Genomic DNA, 15,254 nt, shown 5'->3' on the forward strand with positions numbered 1-15,254 from the left:
CGACACAAACAGAAACTCAATATTCAAGTTAAATAGAGGAAAGAACGAGGTGAGAAAACTACATAATATGCACGATCTTACAAGCTAACACCTCAGAGTGGCTAAAAGAATGTGAGCAAGCGGACATTAGCATCCGAGAGACGGTGCTAATGATTCTTGATCAGATCAGGAAACATGAGCAACGATGTCCATCCAAGCTTCAATGCGTCCAAAAACCCGTCCCTGCATCATCTATCTAATCATCCTTCCATGCATCCGACGGTTCATTCACACAGACGTCCATCCAGGCATTCTGTCCACCAATCTAGCTTTTGTTTTCTGCAGCTTTTGTTTGCAGTAAATTCAAAGCGAGCTTCTGTACATACGCTTTAAAGATGAGCCGGACAACTTCTGAACACTTTGCTAATCTGAGCCTGGAAAGACCTGATAAATGGACCCGAAGGCTGTGCAGGAACTCCGAATCACGTTGATTAACAGAGTATTTCTTCTCTCTGCTAGCCTCCCATGTCTGGTTTAAAGGCAAAGCCCATTCCAACAATCGATACCTCAAGAACACAGGTTAGCTAAATTGTGTCGATTTAGTCTATTTTTAACATTTTAAGGTTGCTGTTTTTTTAACACTTTTTATGTTGCCTTTCTTCACCTCAGAGACTTCCCAGCATGGAGCTGCCTGACGCCTCTTCGCCTCTCCCCGCCAGCAACAGCTGTCGCGTCGTGAAGAACTCCATCAAATTGGCCCTCAACCGTCACAAGTACGTTTATAGATTTGGTTTTGAAAATGCTTTCCGGCTGCTGCCGGTTGGCCCGCTGAAATGACTGAGATTGTGTGGTTTTGTGTTTATGTTACGTGAGCAGCATCACGCCTCCCAAGCCCCCAGTGTTTGAGGGCACCCTCACCTCCGACGCGCCTGCTGCCAGCGAAGAGAAGGGCATGTCCATTCCTGTCATCGGCTCAAGTGAGTCCCCGGTTCTTCGCCGTCCAGCCCCCCCTACAGAGGAAGAAGTCAAACAATAGCTGCAAAGCTATGTTCTTATAAACATTTTAAAGCTGGTGAAGATTCTCAGTCATCCAGGTCATGGTCATTCCGAAAAAAGTAAAAAAACAAAACATCTGGACTTGTTTTCCGTAGTTGAAGACTACGGAAAACAAGTCCAGTTGTTTTTTACTTTTTTTGAAAAAACATTTTAAAGGAAATACAAGAGTAAACTGTTAATAGTTAAGAAATAATCAGAAGTTAGATCAATAATTTTAACAAAAATTTTAATTTACAGCATGATAAATTTCTGTTTTAACCTGTCTTCAGGTTAAAACAGAAATTCAGGAAAATCAGGCCGTCTCTCTTTACATGGAGTGTTCACCAGGCTGCCCAAGGAGGACTTTTCATGTTAGGCCAAGATTCACAAATAGAGTCAGTATACTGTAGTTGTATACTGTATATTTAAAATCTGTTTACTTCTAAATCTCTGCCGCACCTAAAACTGTAATTTAACTTCTACTGCGATTTACAAAAGCTGTACGAAACCAAATTTCGTTCTGTACGCACTTTGTGCATACCGAATGACAAATAAAGTTGTCTAAGTCAGTAGCTACGTTTACTTGGACAAAAGTAAACGGCCGATTGGAATAAAAATGCGTCATGTAAGCACGGCAATCGCAAAATGATGACTGGATTAAGCTCAATCGGAATGAAATTATCTGAATGACAGGTGGTTTATGTCTATTGATAATCCGATCAACGTTCCTATAAATGCCTGTCAGGCTCAGGTTGTTCTTAATGTGTCAAACTGACCCGAGTGAGCATGTGCGCCCGACGTAAACGTGACGTATTTCTGCAGTGTCGGTGGCGGAAATCCGTCGGTAAGCAAAATAAAAACCTTTCTGTTCGAAAAAATAACAGCTCAAAATTGTAGTTCACTCAGTGACGTTTCAGCTGTTATAAGAACCTGGTTCAAGTCCATCCTGGGCGCTCAGAAGAACAAAGTCGTATAAAACTGTTTTGTTTGCTAAATTTTGTTGTTTAGCAAAGATGGAAGTTCTTCTTCTGTCTTTTATTTTTTTAGGGAATTTGATAAATGTGCAAGTCATAATGGTTATTAATAAAACCAGGTGCATAAACACGTACATTATGATCGGATCAATTGATCGTGTTCCCATATAAATGGTACATTCCGATGATTTAATCTGAATACATTTTAATCCGATCATGAAATTTGAAGAAGCAGTTTATTTCCCTTTTTTTTGTTCATTTAAATATGGCCCTGGGGAGTAAAGGTTCAGGGATTGTCATTATCTCAAATGTACCTCAATATATCTTAAAATGGCAAAAAAAAAAAAAAATATTTTACCAAATCCGATGATGATTTTTTTTTTTTTACTTTCATTTCTTGAAAACAAATTACTGAAGTCATTTTTAATAACTTTTAATAACTTCTCACCTGGAAGTTGACCTAAATTTGAAACATACCAAAATTAAAATTGTAGGCGGCACCATAGTAAAAAATAGAAATATAACACAAAATGTTTGCTGCTAGTGGCGTTGCACACCTAAAAACACGCCTCACTTCACTTGTGAATGTATCCTATTCAAATTAACTATAAAAGTAAAAAGTTAATGAATTAAGTGCCTTTCTTAAGGGTAAAACCACTGATCTCTATTATACACTGGAGTGCTAATCCCCCACTGTTTGAACGAGTCGCTTCGAAGCCACCAGCCGCCATATTGGTACTCCCTATTTTCCCCTCAGTAACTAGGGAATATGTGTGCTACAGCATCGAATAACGAGGATTTTCTCATGTTCAGGGGGGGCTTAAAACTTTTAAAATGTCAAATGCCATATACTTTTATGTTATGTTCTAAAACTATCAAGTACTGAGAGAGTCATGTGCTGAAATATTTTGCATTTTATTTATACAAATATATACCTATACCATTTATAAATATACAAATAACAATATACTATAACATGTGTTTACATATATGTATACATATATATTAATATATACATATACACATACTTATATATATATTTAATATGAATAACATGTAAAATATTTCAGCACCTAATTTCCTAGTAGTTGATAGTGTTAGTACATCCACTGACTGTAGAATTACCTGTAAAACGTTTTCACTCAGCCAGAAAACTGCTTGTTGTTGCAACCAAATCCTATGGGATTCTGTGAGACTAGGGAGTAGCAAGATGGCGGCCAGTGACTTGAGTTTTTCGGCAAAATCAGCACTCCAGTGTATAATATAGCTCAGTGGGTAAAACAGTTTCCATGTTGGAGTATTTTGAGAATATATTTTCCTAAACATATATTCAGCATTGCATGCTGTTAGCAAAACAATTTCTAGTTTCGGGATTCATATAGTGCAAAGATTTATGGAAGCCCAGGAGTGCATTGGCCCAAAAAAAAATAAAAAAATAAAAATCTTGAATTTGCAAAATAAAATCTTTAAGAATGGCAAATTCAAATGAATCGCCCTAATATATGGTGATAAAATGTAATCATCCACTCCTAGTATGAACTGTTTTAAAAACTGAAATGAGACAGAGATGTAAACGTTTTGTCTTCTCCCTCCGTAGAACACGTGGCCCCCAAACTCACAGCGCCCCCTGTTGGCAGCTCCATCCCCACGCTGGTCAGCCGGGTGGCCGACCCGCTGAACGGCGCGCCCTCCAAGAGGCCCCACTCGCCGTCTGTGGAGGAGCAGGCCAAGCGACTGAAGGAAACGGAGAAGGCCCGCATTCACATAGCCTGAACAGACTGCATCTTTGCCCGCGCAGCAGCGGGCCTCAGCGATCAAGCCAAACCCAGGAGAGCGACGCCTCCACACAGGCAGCAGGGGGATGGGGGGGGGGGGGAGGATGCGTTTTCAGGTCGGTCTGTGTGAACCGTGACGCAGCAGGACAGAAAACTCAGATCTTTCAGAGATTACAGATTTTCTTCCCGTGGATCTGCGACTCGGTCAGCGCTGTCCCACCCAGAGTCACAGAGACATGACACGAGAGCTACAGCAGCAGTTTTTTTTTACTCCTCCTCTTCCTTTTCCATCTGTGTTTCAAAAACATAGTCATGGGAGATGGACTGTTCTTTGTCGTATCAACCCCCCCCCCCCTCTTTTTTTTTTTTTTTTTTTTTTTTTTTTTTTTCCAGATGACATTTTAAAAGAAATAGCCGCTTCTTATTGACTCTGCTCTCATTTCCTCCACACCGTACTGTAAATGTCGATGTACATAACTTTTTTTGTCTTTAAAAAAAAAAAAAAAAAAAGCAAAAGATCATCAAGTCTTTTGATTATTCTATTGTAGTTTTATCTATATAAAAAAAAAAAAGAAAAAAATTTAAAACATTTATTTTCATTTTTTTTTTTTTTTTTTTTTTCTTTTCTGCTTGTGCCGACTGCTTGTCTCCAGCCCCGGATCTTCATGTGGTCACTCTGAGTTGGGATGCAGCTGCAGGCTGTGTTTAATGAGGGTTTGCTTGGTTTTAACAAAAAAGAAAAAGAAAAAAAAACGCGCCTCCGGCTCCTGACGGACCTGCTAAGCTGGACTCTCCCAGATCCAGCGTTGGCTTTGCGGTCAGTAGCCGCTGCCGTCGGTGCTCCTCGGGAGCCGGTGAGGGCAAGGAGAACATCCTTTAAAGCAAGAAGGGGAATGTGTAGTTGTTTTTTTTTTTTTTGTGTGTGTTTGTCTGTTTTATCTTCGTCACGTCACAGAAGAGCGATGCCAGAACGCTGCACCGCGTCTCTGTCCCCCCCACCCTGGTGTTCTGCTTGTCGCTCGCCTCGTCTGGTGAATCCTCCGCGTACAGACGGGCAGGTAAGCTCACCGAGAATGTCTTTAATTACCAGTTTGGCATTTATCTCTGTGATTGACAGCTAATCAGGACAGCTTACAGGATCAGTACCCCCCCCTCCCTCTCCCTCCTCCTCCTCTTCCTCCTCATCCCTGCCACCACATCCATACCCACTCTTCCCACAACCTTCAACCAGATCTCACTGTAAAGATGATTTTGGACCGAACCGAGCCTCGCCAGCAGGTCTTTGGTGGTTTTGTGGTTTCAAGAAAAGTGTGTGTGTGTGTGTGTGTGTGTGGTTGTGTGCAAGCATTTAAAGATGGCTGTGATGATGTGTAAGAAGAGAGGATATTCCCTTTGTTTCGGGTGCTAACCCTCTGCGCCTCCTGTGGAGGTTCTTAGAAGGCGTCTCCTGGGTCCACAGGTTGTGTGGGGTGTTGATGGGATGTCTGGAGATAACTTCATTACCCCCCCCCCCCCCCCCCTTCCTACCAACTCTTCCTCTAGAAGCTGATTGGCTCTGTGTTTGATGTATGTGTAGTGATGCTACTACTGAGGGTCTCTCTCTTCTTTAAACCTTTTTTTTTTTTCGTCCCTGAATCAGTTTCCTAAACAAAAATGTACAGAGGGCCGTTTTTTTTTTTTTTTGTTGTTGTTTTTTTTTTCCAACAGGCATCTTTGTCATTATTGGGGGTTTTCTTATCACATTATTTATATATGCATATTTGTACCATGCGATCTTTTTGTTTTAATAGCATTCATAGCAGCTAGGTCTGTTTGGATTCAATCTGCACCACTATGTTTCATTTCTGCTGTTCAGAAACATTTAACAAGTCATTTAGATGTTTGTTTCTAAAATGTATTGAAAGGGTATTTTTGTATGTGTTTACCACTTCCTTTAAATGAATTATACATCCATTAAACCCCTAAAAAAAAAAAAAGTGTCTGGCTTTATTTATTTGTTTTTGCTTTGATGTATTGTAGCTGTTATCACTATTATTATCCTAAATGGATTTCCTTTCCAGGAATACGCAAATGAGTTTATATCCACTTTTCATGGATATTAATGCTGTTTCAATTTTGGTTTTTGGGTTGTTTGAAACATGCTTTTTCAAGTAAAGAAACTGCATTTTTTTATTTTTGTTTTTAATGTATTAAGGATTTTGACGTGTCCAAACACTGCATCAACTGGAAAGCACATGGGATTCATTTACTATGAGTATATTATACAGAAACTGGATGGGAATAAAGAAGCGTGGTGTTTTTAAGGGACGTCTTCCTGTCAGGGAAAGCTGATGCATCGAGCAATCTCTTGTATTTTTAATTTTCTCTAAAGATAAAACATCCAGGCGTAGCAAAATTTTGCAGAAAAATATATTTTGGACTAAATGGAACCAAGGTTTAAACAGTCTGGCCAAATGTCCAACAGAGATATTTGGTGCTAGTCAAGATTTTTACCAGTAAATGTTGGTACAAAATCTAAAGGTTTCTGCTAGAAAGCTGAAAAGCAAAAGGAATTTAATCTTTTAACGCAACCACGTACTGAATGCATACACTGCAAAAAGGGAACTAAAAGTAAGAGATTTTCTTGAAATCGGTACATTTGTCCTCAAATTGAGCAGGTAAATAACATTATCTGCCAGTGGAACGAGTATTTTTGACCCGTAATGCAAGGTATTTAGATGTACTGCAATTGAAATAGATGATGGAGAGGGGTTGTTTCAATTTTAAGTGCAACAATCAATTACAACAATTAGCCAGAAATTTTACTCAAGAGTAGTGATATGAGTAATATGACTCAAGTAAAATGTACAGTGCAATAAATCTGCTCCTAAATGTACATTTTTCTCAAAAAGTTACTCAAGTAAATGTAACTAGTTACTACCCGCCTCTGCGTCCATCCTCCCGTAAACTCTGACCAACGTCCTGCTGAAAAGGAACAACAGGGCCATCACTATCCTCTACTTTAGGGATGATGCGTTCAAGGTGATGAGCCGTTTTCTCCACACGTTTTGCATAGGCAAAAAAGTTACATTTTGGTCTCGCCTTACCATATTTGTGGAACACAACATAGTTTTCCCGTCATCAGAATCTTCCACATGATCTGTGGATCTCTGCAGCTCCTCCAAAGTTACCAGGCTGTTTGTTGTCCTCTAGCAAATCCCAGAGACGTTCACAGAATAGATTTATACCGATATTAAATTACACAAAGGTGGACTCCATGGATTAGGTGACATCTGAAACTCATTTGATTTTAATTAGCTGTATAAAAGTAGAGGGGGCTGACTACAAATACAGTTGCATAAAATTGGTTTTAAGGTTCAAAAACCCAAGATATAATTCATCAAATATAATACTGTATACTGACCTTATTAGATGTGAGATTTGAGGCATCAGTTTATAAATTGAGTTGTTTGGGAGGGAGTTAGAAAAAAAATTGTACATCAAATTTGCTCATCAAAATTAGGAGTTTGATTATCTGAGGTAATTGTTATTTCTCAGATTTAGATTGGCTGATTATATATATAAAAAATACTTTTAGCATTAATTAAAGTGCAGACTGTTTTTGTAAGGCTGACACACTCAGTAAGGGTTTGCAAACATGCTACTGGTTGCACGGTTCTTGATCTAATCAAAAATTATTCACACCGTCTCTCAGATGTTAATGTCACACATTTTAACTTCTCTGGGAGGGTTTTGTTTGTATAATTTCTTTCTCTTCTTCTATTCGAACTGAAATATTTAATTTTTACCTGAATATGCTTTATTATTTTTTAATAATTTCTCAGTATTTTCCTCTTTTTCTCATACATTTTTTTCCTTCTGCTTTATAGTTTAGCTTTAAATGTAGCTCTTTGTTCATATCGTTTAATCTTCTGTGTAAGTCTGGCCTCTTCTCTCTACTTGTTTTTGCCACTGCCACGCCTGAATATCCCCACTGTGTGACTGTAAATATATTTCTATTCTAATATTAAGCAAGATCCTGAATGACTTTTAAAAATTTTAGCAAGCCTTTTTGTCAATTAATATTTGTAAGATGCGAGCTAGTCTGAGAGACCTTTACTTTATTAGTAGGCCTACGATTACTGTCTATTATGTGGATTCCTTCAGTTTTTAAATATTTTTCAAATAACATTTCATAAATTCAACAAAATATGCTGAGATTTGATTTATGACAGTGATCAGTTCTTTAAAATTAACTGGGAGTAATTTGACTTTTTTATTATTGAGCATCATTGATACATTATATCGTTTCAATTACAAAAGGCACGATACTCATATTTATATTTTAACCCCCCATCCCAAAAAGATGTTGGACACCAATCCAGTAGGAGTAGATAATTGAAGGTAATACAAAACTAAACAAGAACAGTGGAAAAAAAAAAAAAAGTTTTACATACATATATACACATCCAAATATATACACATGTATGAGCGTACATAAGTAATTTGACTTTTAACACTACGTTTCTCATTGCACGGCTTTTATTTATAATTATTTTATTTTTATATATATGTTTATACTCCTTTAAATTGATAAGCGGAAGTGGAGCACGTTCCATACGCACCACCATAGATATCCATGGATATCTATGACGCACCACCACGTAAACGCCTCTTCGGGCGGGTTCTGCCTATGCTGCGAATGCGTCAGAGCATCCGCCATGTTGTATGTGGCAAATATGCTGTTAGACTCAGTCACTTAAACAGTATCAGAGGGACTTTAATCTCAGAATATACTTTATATTCGTAACATTTTTATTTTTGTAATGTTACGAGTTTATTTTCGTATCCCTTTGGCTTCATTCTCCTGACTTTATACTCGTAAAGAACAAAAATAATCAAAAGCATCTAACCTGGTCCTATCACTCCAGGACTGAAATAGTTCTGCAAACTGTGACTATACTGGAAATTTCCCCCTTTAATTCTCATAATATGACGTTTTTCTCATAATATTACCACTTTTGTCTTTTTTTTTTTTTACTTTATTGTCCTCCTAGGACTTTTTTCTAATATTAGTGACTTTCTCTTTAATACTTTTATACCAGAACTTAAAAGGTTCACATCTGATACGGTTTTATGAAATAATGAAGACCACAATGTTTAGATTTAACCAATTGACTTTTATTGACTTTCATAACACACACACACACACACACACACACATATGTGTGTATATATATATATATATATATATATATATATATATATATATATATATATCCGTGCAGCACAGGAATGAGCCATCTTCTTTAATCGACGTTCACTACAACAGAACTTAACTTCTTTCTGCCACATACAATATGGCGGTGACCGTTGACGTACGAACCCGCGCCCACCACGCACTGCCGCGAGGCGTTTCCTGCTCGACAGGGCTCCGCCCCGCCTCCCGTCGATTGGCTCGAGAGTCTGTGACGGAGGGGAATTCCCCCCCACCGGTTCGCCTGGTGAAAAACATAAACCTGGCTGATATCTCGCCCCTCCGCTTCATTCAGTCAGCGGCCCTCCGTCAGAACACAACCCGGAACACGACCGAGAAAGCGGAGAGAAACATGTGCGCACCATGGACGGTGAGAAGCGTTTGTCACTATATCCGGCAATGATAAGAGCCTGTGTGCTGGGCGGTGTAGGGTGTTAGTTGTTTTTTTTTGGTGTGTGGTGTTATATAAACAGCGGTACCAGCAGTGTGTCTCTAACTACTGGAAAGGGTTAATCTCAAAGCTCTCCGTCATAATAACTTTAATAATAAATAGGAAACAGTTGTTGTTTTTTCTACAGCTATTTTTGCTTCTACTTTGCTGCAGTCTATGACAGGTGTTGCTGTTTTAATTAAGCGATAAAAGCTGCACCAGTTTTTCTAGATCTGAAAATTACACATGCTGTGTTTATGAATATGTTCCTAAGTTTTTATGTCCTCCATTAAGTCATGTCAATTACAATTCATTTCACTTCTATAATTAAAAGCATTTTCCAGGAGCTGAAAAAACACTTAAGATAAAATATATATATATTATATATATATATATTATAATATATATAACTATTTATATGCTTGGTCTTTCACTTCCTCTTTTGTGTTATGGCAGGGATTGCTTCTTTTTTTTTTTTTTTTTTTTTTTTTTTTTTAGACACGATGCTGGGATCTGTGATGGCCAGCGGCTCTTTTCTCTGCTTAGATGTACAGTTTGGTGCAGATATGTTTGGTTGAATGGGTGGTAAGCTGCAGGACCAGCTGTTGTACCTGTAGAAAGAGGCCAAGCTTGCTTTTCTCCATGTTTTGTTTTGTCATGCCACAAGATGTCATTTTGCTATTTCCTGACATGCTGGTTTTGAAAAAGTGTCACTCGGCTGTCATCCCGGGCCACATTCTTAGTCCTCTCAGATGACTGGAACAGTGTAATACCTGGAAAAAAAAAACAACTTTAAATGCTTCCACAGATCAGTTTTAGTTCCTCTCTCACAAGGGTGTCATGTGCAGGCAGTTTTGTTTCAAGCAGAAGAGTCAAAAATGTTTTTTTTTTCTTTCTTGAGATGAGGGTTGATTTCTTAGTTATCCCCCGGTTTCTGGATTCACAGCTGCAAAAAAAAAGAAGAAGAAAAAAGCCAATTTTTATCTTTGCAAACTGATGGAACTGTCTAAATCCGTGGGGGCAGCATGGCCAGCACAACTGGGAGGCGTTGTTTAATAGTAGCTAGTCATGTTCACCAAAAAAATGCATCTGTCCCTCCCTGCGCGCTGTGATTCAAACTCTGAAACTGAGGCGGCTAGGAGGAATCCATTTTATCGTGTTGCAGCCATGTTTCTCCTGTTGTGACGTGTCACAGTAATTCTCACGAGTGAAAATGTTAAACTTTTGAGTCGAACGTCTGTTTAGATCCACATATCCCGGTCCAACGTTTGCCTTGTCAGAGAACACCGGGCAACACAGAGCTGCACACGTGCACACGTCGAATCACGGCTGCTATCACGACATCAGCGCGTGCAAAAGGCTGCAGTCGTCGAGAAGCTGGTTTGGTAGATTATTCGTTTCAGGTGCCATGCAGTTACCTCTGCATGCAAATGACGTAGCTGGTCAGTTGGTTGCGCTGGTTTTTCCCCCTTCTCTCGATAGCCACTACTGAGTTTACGAAACGTGGTAGATCCTGGTGATGGGAGACAATTAGAAGAGTGTTTAGTCCAGGGTTCCTATGCTGTCTGGAAAAATGTGGAATTCGGGGTTGAAAAAGACAATATCTCAGGGAATATATCTATGTTTATTCAGGTTTTATTCCCCGTACTATTGCCTCTGAGTTACACCTGTTCATCTGTCTCTCCATCCATCCAATTATCAGCTTTTGCTAAAGCAAAAGGCTTCAGGACGCTGATCGTTTGAATCTGGAAAAGTCTGGGATTGCAAGTTTTGCGGGAAATTTGGTCAATTGCATCACATCGTTCCTAAAAATCATTTCACAGTCACCTGTTTTTTTATTTCATAAATTTTTTTTCCCTAACGCCGTGCACCCTTAGAGTAAAATCAAGCTGTCACGACACGACAACTCACGCCTCCGGCAGGAGGAAAAGAAATCGCCAGACTCATCCGGATCCATTGCTCTTCCTCCTTCAGTGCCCGAGCCAGCCATCAGATCTTCGAGCAGCCCAAGCAGAGGGGGATGCGCTTCAGGTACAAAGTGCGAGGGTCGCTCTGCGGGGAGCATCCCCGGCGAGAAGAACTCCGACAACAACAGGACCTACCCCAGCATGCAGGTCAGTGGGGGAAGTCCTCCGCCCCGCGTTTCTGCCGTACCATCGCAGGGAAGGCGTGACACTTTTTCGCGTCTCTCCACAGATCCTGAACTACGGCGGCAAGGGGAAGGTCCGCGTTTACCTGGTGACGAAGAACGAGCCCTACCGGCCGCATCCGCACGACCTGGTGGGGAAGGACTGCAAGGACGGCTTCTACGAGGCCGAGTTCGGCCCCGACCGCAGAGTGATAGCGTGAGTTCACCTCCGAGCTCCCCCGGACGGTTATCGCTTCATTCTCGGTCTTCCTCAGCGCGCAGCCACACATAAATTCACTTTCTCTTCTGCGTCGTGTAAACACATCTGCTCCCTTTCCTTGTTTGTTGGTCGGTGTCAGAGGCTGAGAGTGTAAACCGATGACCTCTAAAACAGCATCAAAACAAACTCGTACAGCGAACTACACGCCAAACGCACACTTCAATACACACACACACACACACACACACACACACACACACACACGCAGCATATTCATCAAACCCATGTCTGTGATGAAGATGGCAAAATGGGAATTCCCCGAGTGACATCACCCTTGTTTGCCGTGCTTCAGAGAGAGAAAACAAAGTTTGTGTGCGAGTGTGAGAGTGTGAATGAGTCAGGATCCTTTTAGTGTGTGAAATGTTTAGATCCCTCTCCAAGTTATTATTATTTTTTTTATTTTTTTTTACATTATCTAAAATCTCTGGGCCCGTCACATGAGTCCAAAGGCCTGACGACTATGTACAGAATATTTGCCGGAACATGAATCAGCGAGCCAGCCAGACGATGCTGCCTCGACGTCTTAAATGCCGCAATATTGTTTTGTTTTGCTTCGATCTTGCATCACTCAAGGCGTGGCGAAATCGGCTTTTGTTTATTTGAAAGGGAGCTCTCGCAATACCTGTCTTTTTAATCGTTACATTGTTGACAGTTTCCAGAATCTGGGCATCCAGTGCGTGAGGAGACGGGAGGTGAAAGAAGCCATCCTTCAGAGGGTCACAAGAGGGATCAACCCTTCAACGGTGAGTCGTCTGACTTGCTTTTCCACGCTTGCCTCTTTCTGTTGATCGGCAATGCTAAACTGCATAAATGTATCAATAATATATCAGTTTCACGTGTGTGTAAATCAATCTGAAGGATTAAACATGCGGCATGGTGTATTATCAAACAAATAGTTATTTGCACTCATTTTAATGAATTACACACAACAAACAGTTATATTTACTACCATTATCAAGCTAAGATCTTAGTTTGTAAGGATTTGTTTGACGATGAAACAAAATGAAACATAAACACGATGACAGACACTCATTAAGAGACATTTAGTAAGGTTAATAAAAGTCTTTCTTAAGAGTTTATAGAAAGTGTTGCTTTCATGAGTTAAAGACAGGGTTGAACGTTTGGGAGAGGAAAAACAAGAAGTGATTGGTTCGTAAAACGGCTCATCAGAAGAAGCTGGACGCCTTACTGTGGTCCGGATCTTGAATTTACCACCTCTCACATAGCTGGGGGGGCTGGGTCGTCCTTCATGATAAAGGGATGGGAGACAAAATTCAGTATGTAACAACACTGTAATAATGTCTAGCTCTAAATATACAAGCTAGGCTAACGCTAGCTGTTCTAAGTTATGCAAAACTAGCTATTTTTCTTTTTTTTCAGGGTAGAAAGAAAATAAATATGTCTTTCTTGACGATGAAGTCTTATTGTTGATTCAAAATCTAACTTTAGCGGAAAATTATTAGTGGTATAGGGTTTTACGCTATTGCTAGCTTAGTTTAGCTAATAGATGCCGCCACGGTTAAAAGCTTTTAAGAGTTGGCATGTAATGAAAACTGGTGTCAGGTTTTTGTTGTTGTTGTTATCAGATTCAGAACGTTTATTAAAATTAACCAAAATTTGCAAAAACAAGATCATTATGTGGGAGAAAAAAAGCCAAAATGGAACGTTTTGCATGGAAAGCTAATACGCTTTTGCCACTTCTGTGGGATATAGGATAGGGAGACCAGACGTCCCGATTACCGGGGACAGTCCCCATTTTGGATGACCTGTCCCCGGAAATGTCTCCGATTTCAGTGCATCATGATGGATGGTATAAAGCTTAGCGCATCAAGAGGTATTTACCCAGTCCTGCTGCTGTGTCCCAAAGTAGTAGTAGGAGAGCTTAGACGAACGCGCCTTCCCTGCAAAACAAGGCAACCCCCAGACAGAGATTCTGCAGCGCCCCTCAACTCCTTAAGGGAGTTGAGGAGAAATGATTTTCTGATAACCTGAATGGTCTGAAGCAACATTAGAGAGACGAGTGGGACTAAATGCCTCTGCAACAATGTGAGGACAGAACAAGTCAGAGACAAAACAACTACAAAGAGTATTGCTGCTAACGGTTGCTCTACAGCTTTGGATCATGGCGTGTGCTAAGTTTGTCATACGCAGCTTTTCCATTTCAACGTGATCTTTTGTTCATAACTTCCTGTATTTGACTTATTCAGCTTTGTCTGATGTATTTGATTGTTTATTTACTTCCACAAATGTGTTTACAACACTGCGACGACGCTGTTATGAATATGAATGTTGGCATAATGCCATTGCAGCAACTCTTTCTAAGATCTACGTTGCTTCGGATGGTTTTGGAGTGATGTTTCCTCCCGGGTGTGTGTGGATCCAAAACTCTTTATCGCAGTATGAAAAGTGAATCTTAGTGCTGTTCTGGTTGTTGCTTCTGGTTTCTGCTTTGCTACCGAGTAACGGGTTCAAAAACAATTCACAAGAAATGTTTTCAAACGTTGGTTGACCAGTTCTCAGGCAACCGAGCAGATTTTCCTGCCACGACTCGTAAATCCGCTGCATTGCCACACCGCGCTATCTACACTGTAGCATTTCCTTTATGTGCTTTCATTCTGCGGTCCTCCCAGGCAGACGCGCAAGCAGTTCTCGGTACAAACAGGCGTTGAGCTACTTCCCCATTCTTGGTCACAGTTGCTCAATTCAGATCAGTGCAGGAGGCCACGTGAGAGCTGGGAATTGCAGGTTCATTAAAAGAGGGAGGGTTAGACCGAAGGGGCTTCCCCAGCGCTCTGCGATGATGATAAATGTAGGTTAGAGAGCTTTACAGGTCGTAAACTGCACTGGTAAATAGGAGGTTTAATTCAGACATAAATGCTTTTTAAACAATGTTTTTTCTCTCTCTCTCTTTTCTAACAGATATGAGACGTGTGTAATAATCAGTTTGACAGCACAACTAAAAGTGCATATGTGTGGGGGGGTTTCTCAGTTTGATACATTGAATCTTTGACCGTGATCATCTTTATAAATAATGCCTGACGAGCACGACTCCTAAAAAAACATGAAACTGTGACGCGTGTCCCTTCCGTAATATAAATGAAACTTTTACTCTACTGACATTCAGCCGCCGATCTCTATTTTCTCTCGTTGTTTATTTGCCTGGGGTCAATCTTTGAGCGTAAACAATTACCTGAGCACCATCACATTCATAGCCTTCGCTAATTTGCGTGAAGATGGGCCTTTGACGGCGCAACAAGATGAAATATCTTCCTGACTAATATCAGCAGTCATGATATGATATTTTTTTTGGTCGATGAGTGTAGATGTCAGTCCGACCATGTAAACAAGCACGGCGAGTCATCTCTTCAAGGTAGAGGAGCAGTTAAAATAACCATTTAAGTAGATTTTATCCACTCA

The 15,254-nt window shown here is 40.2% G+C and overlaps 1 protein-coding gene across 1 annotated transcript in view; it reads left to right on the plus strand.

Annotated features, from left to right (window-relative positions):
- LOC105934837 overlaps window positions 1–15,254 on the plus strand; it is a 48,983-nt gene that overhangs the window by 23,505 nt on the left and 10,224 nt on the right. The window contains 9 exon segments of the mRNA XM_036125943.1: window positions 499–558; window positions 649–752; window positions 856–956; window positions 3,586–3,755; window positions 4,719–4,821; window positions 9,295–9,369; window positions 11,404–11,543; window positions 11,626–11,774; window positions 12,490–12,580. Of these exon segments, the coding sequence (XP_035981836.1) occupies window positions 499–558; window positions 649–752; window positions 856–956; window positions 3,586–3,755; window positions 4,719–4,821; window positions 9,295–9,369; window positions 11,404–11,543; window positions 11,626–11,774; window positions 12,490–12,580 (993 nt within the window).

The sequence above is a fragment of the Fundulus heteroclitus genome, chromosome 22 (genome assembly GCF_011125445.2).
Source record: "Fundulus heteroclitus isolate FHET01 chromosome 22, MU-UCD_Fhet_4.1, whole genome shotgun sequence".
In the NCBI taxonomy this organism is placed as follows: domain Eukaryota; kingdom Metazoa; phylum Chordata; class Actinopteri; order Cyprinodontiformes; family Fundulidae; genus Fundulus; species Fundulus heteroclitus.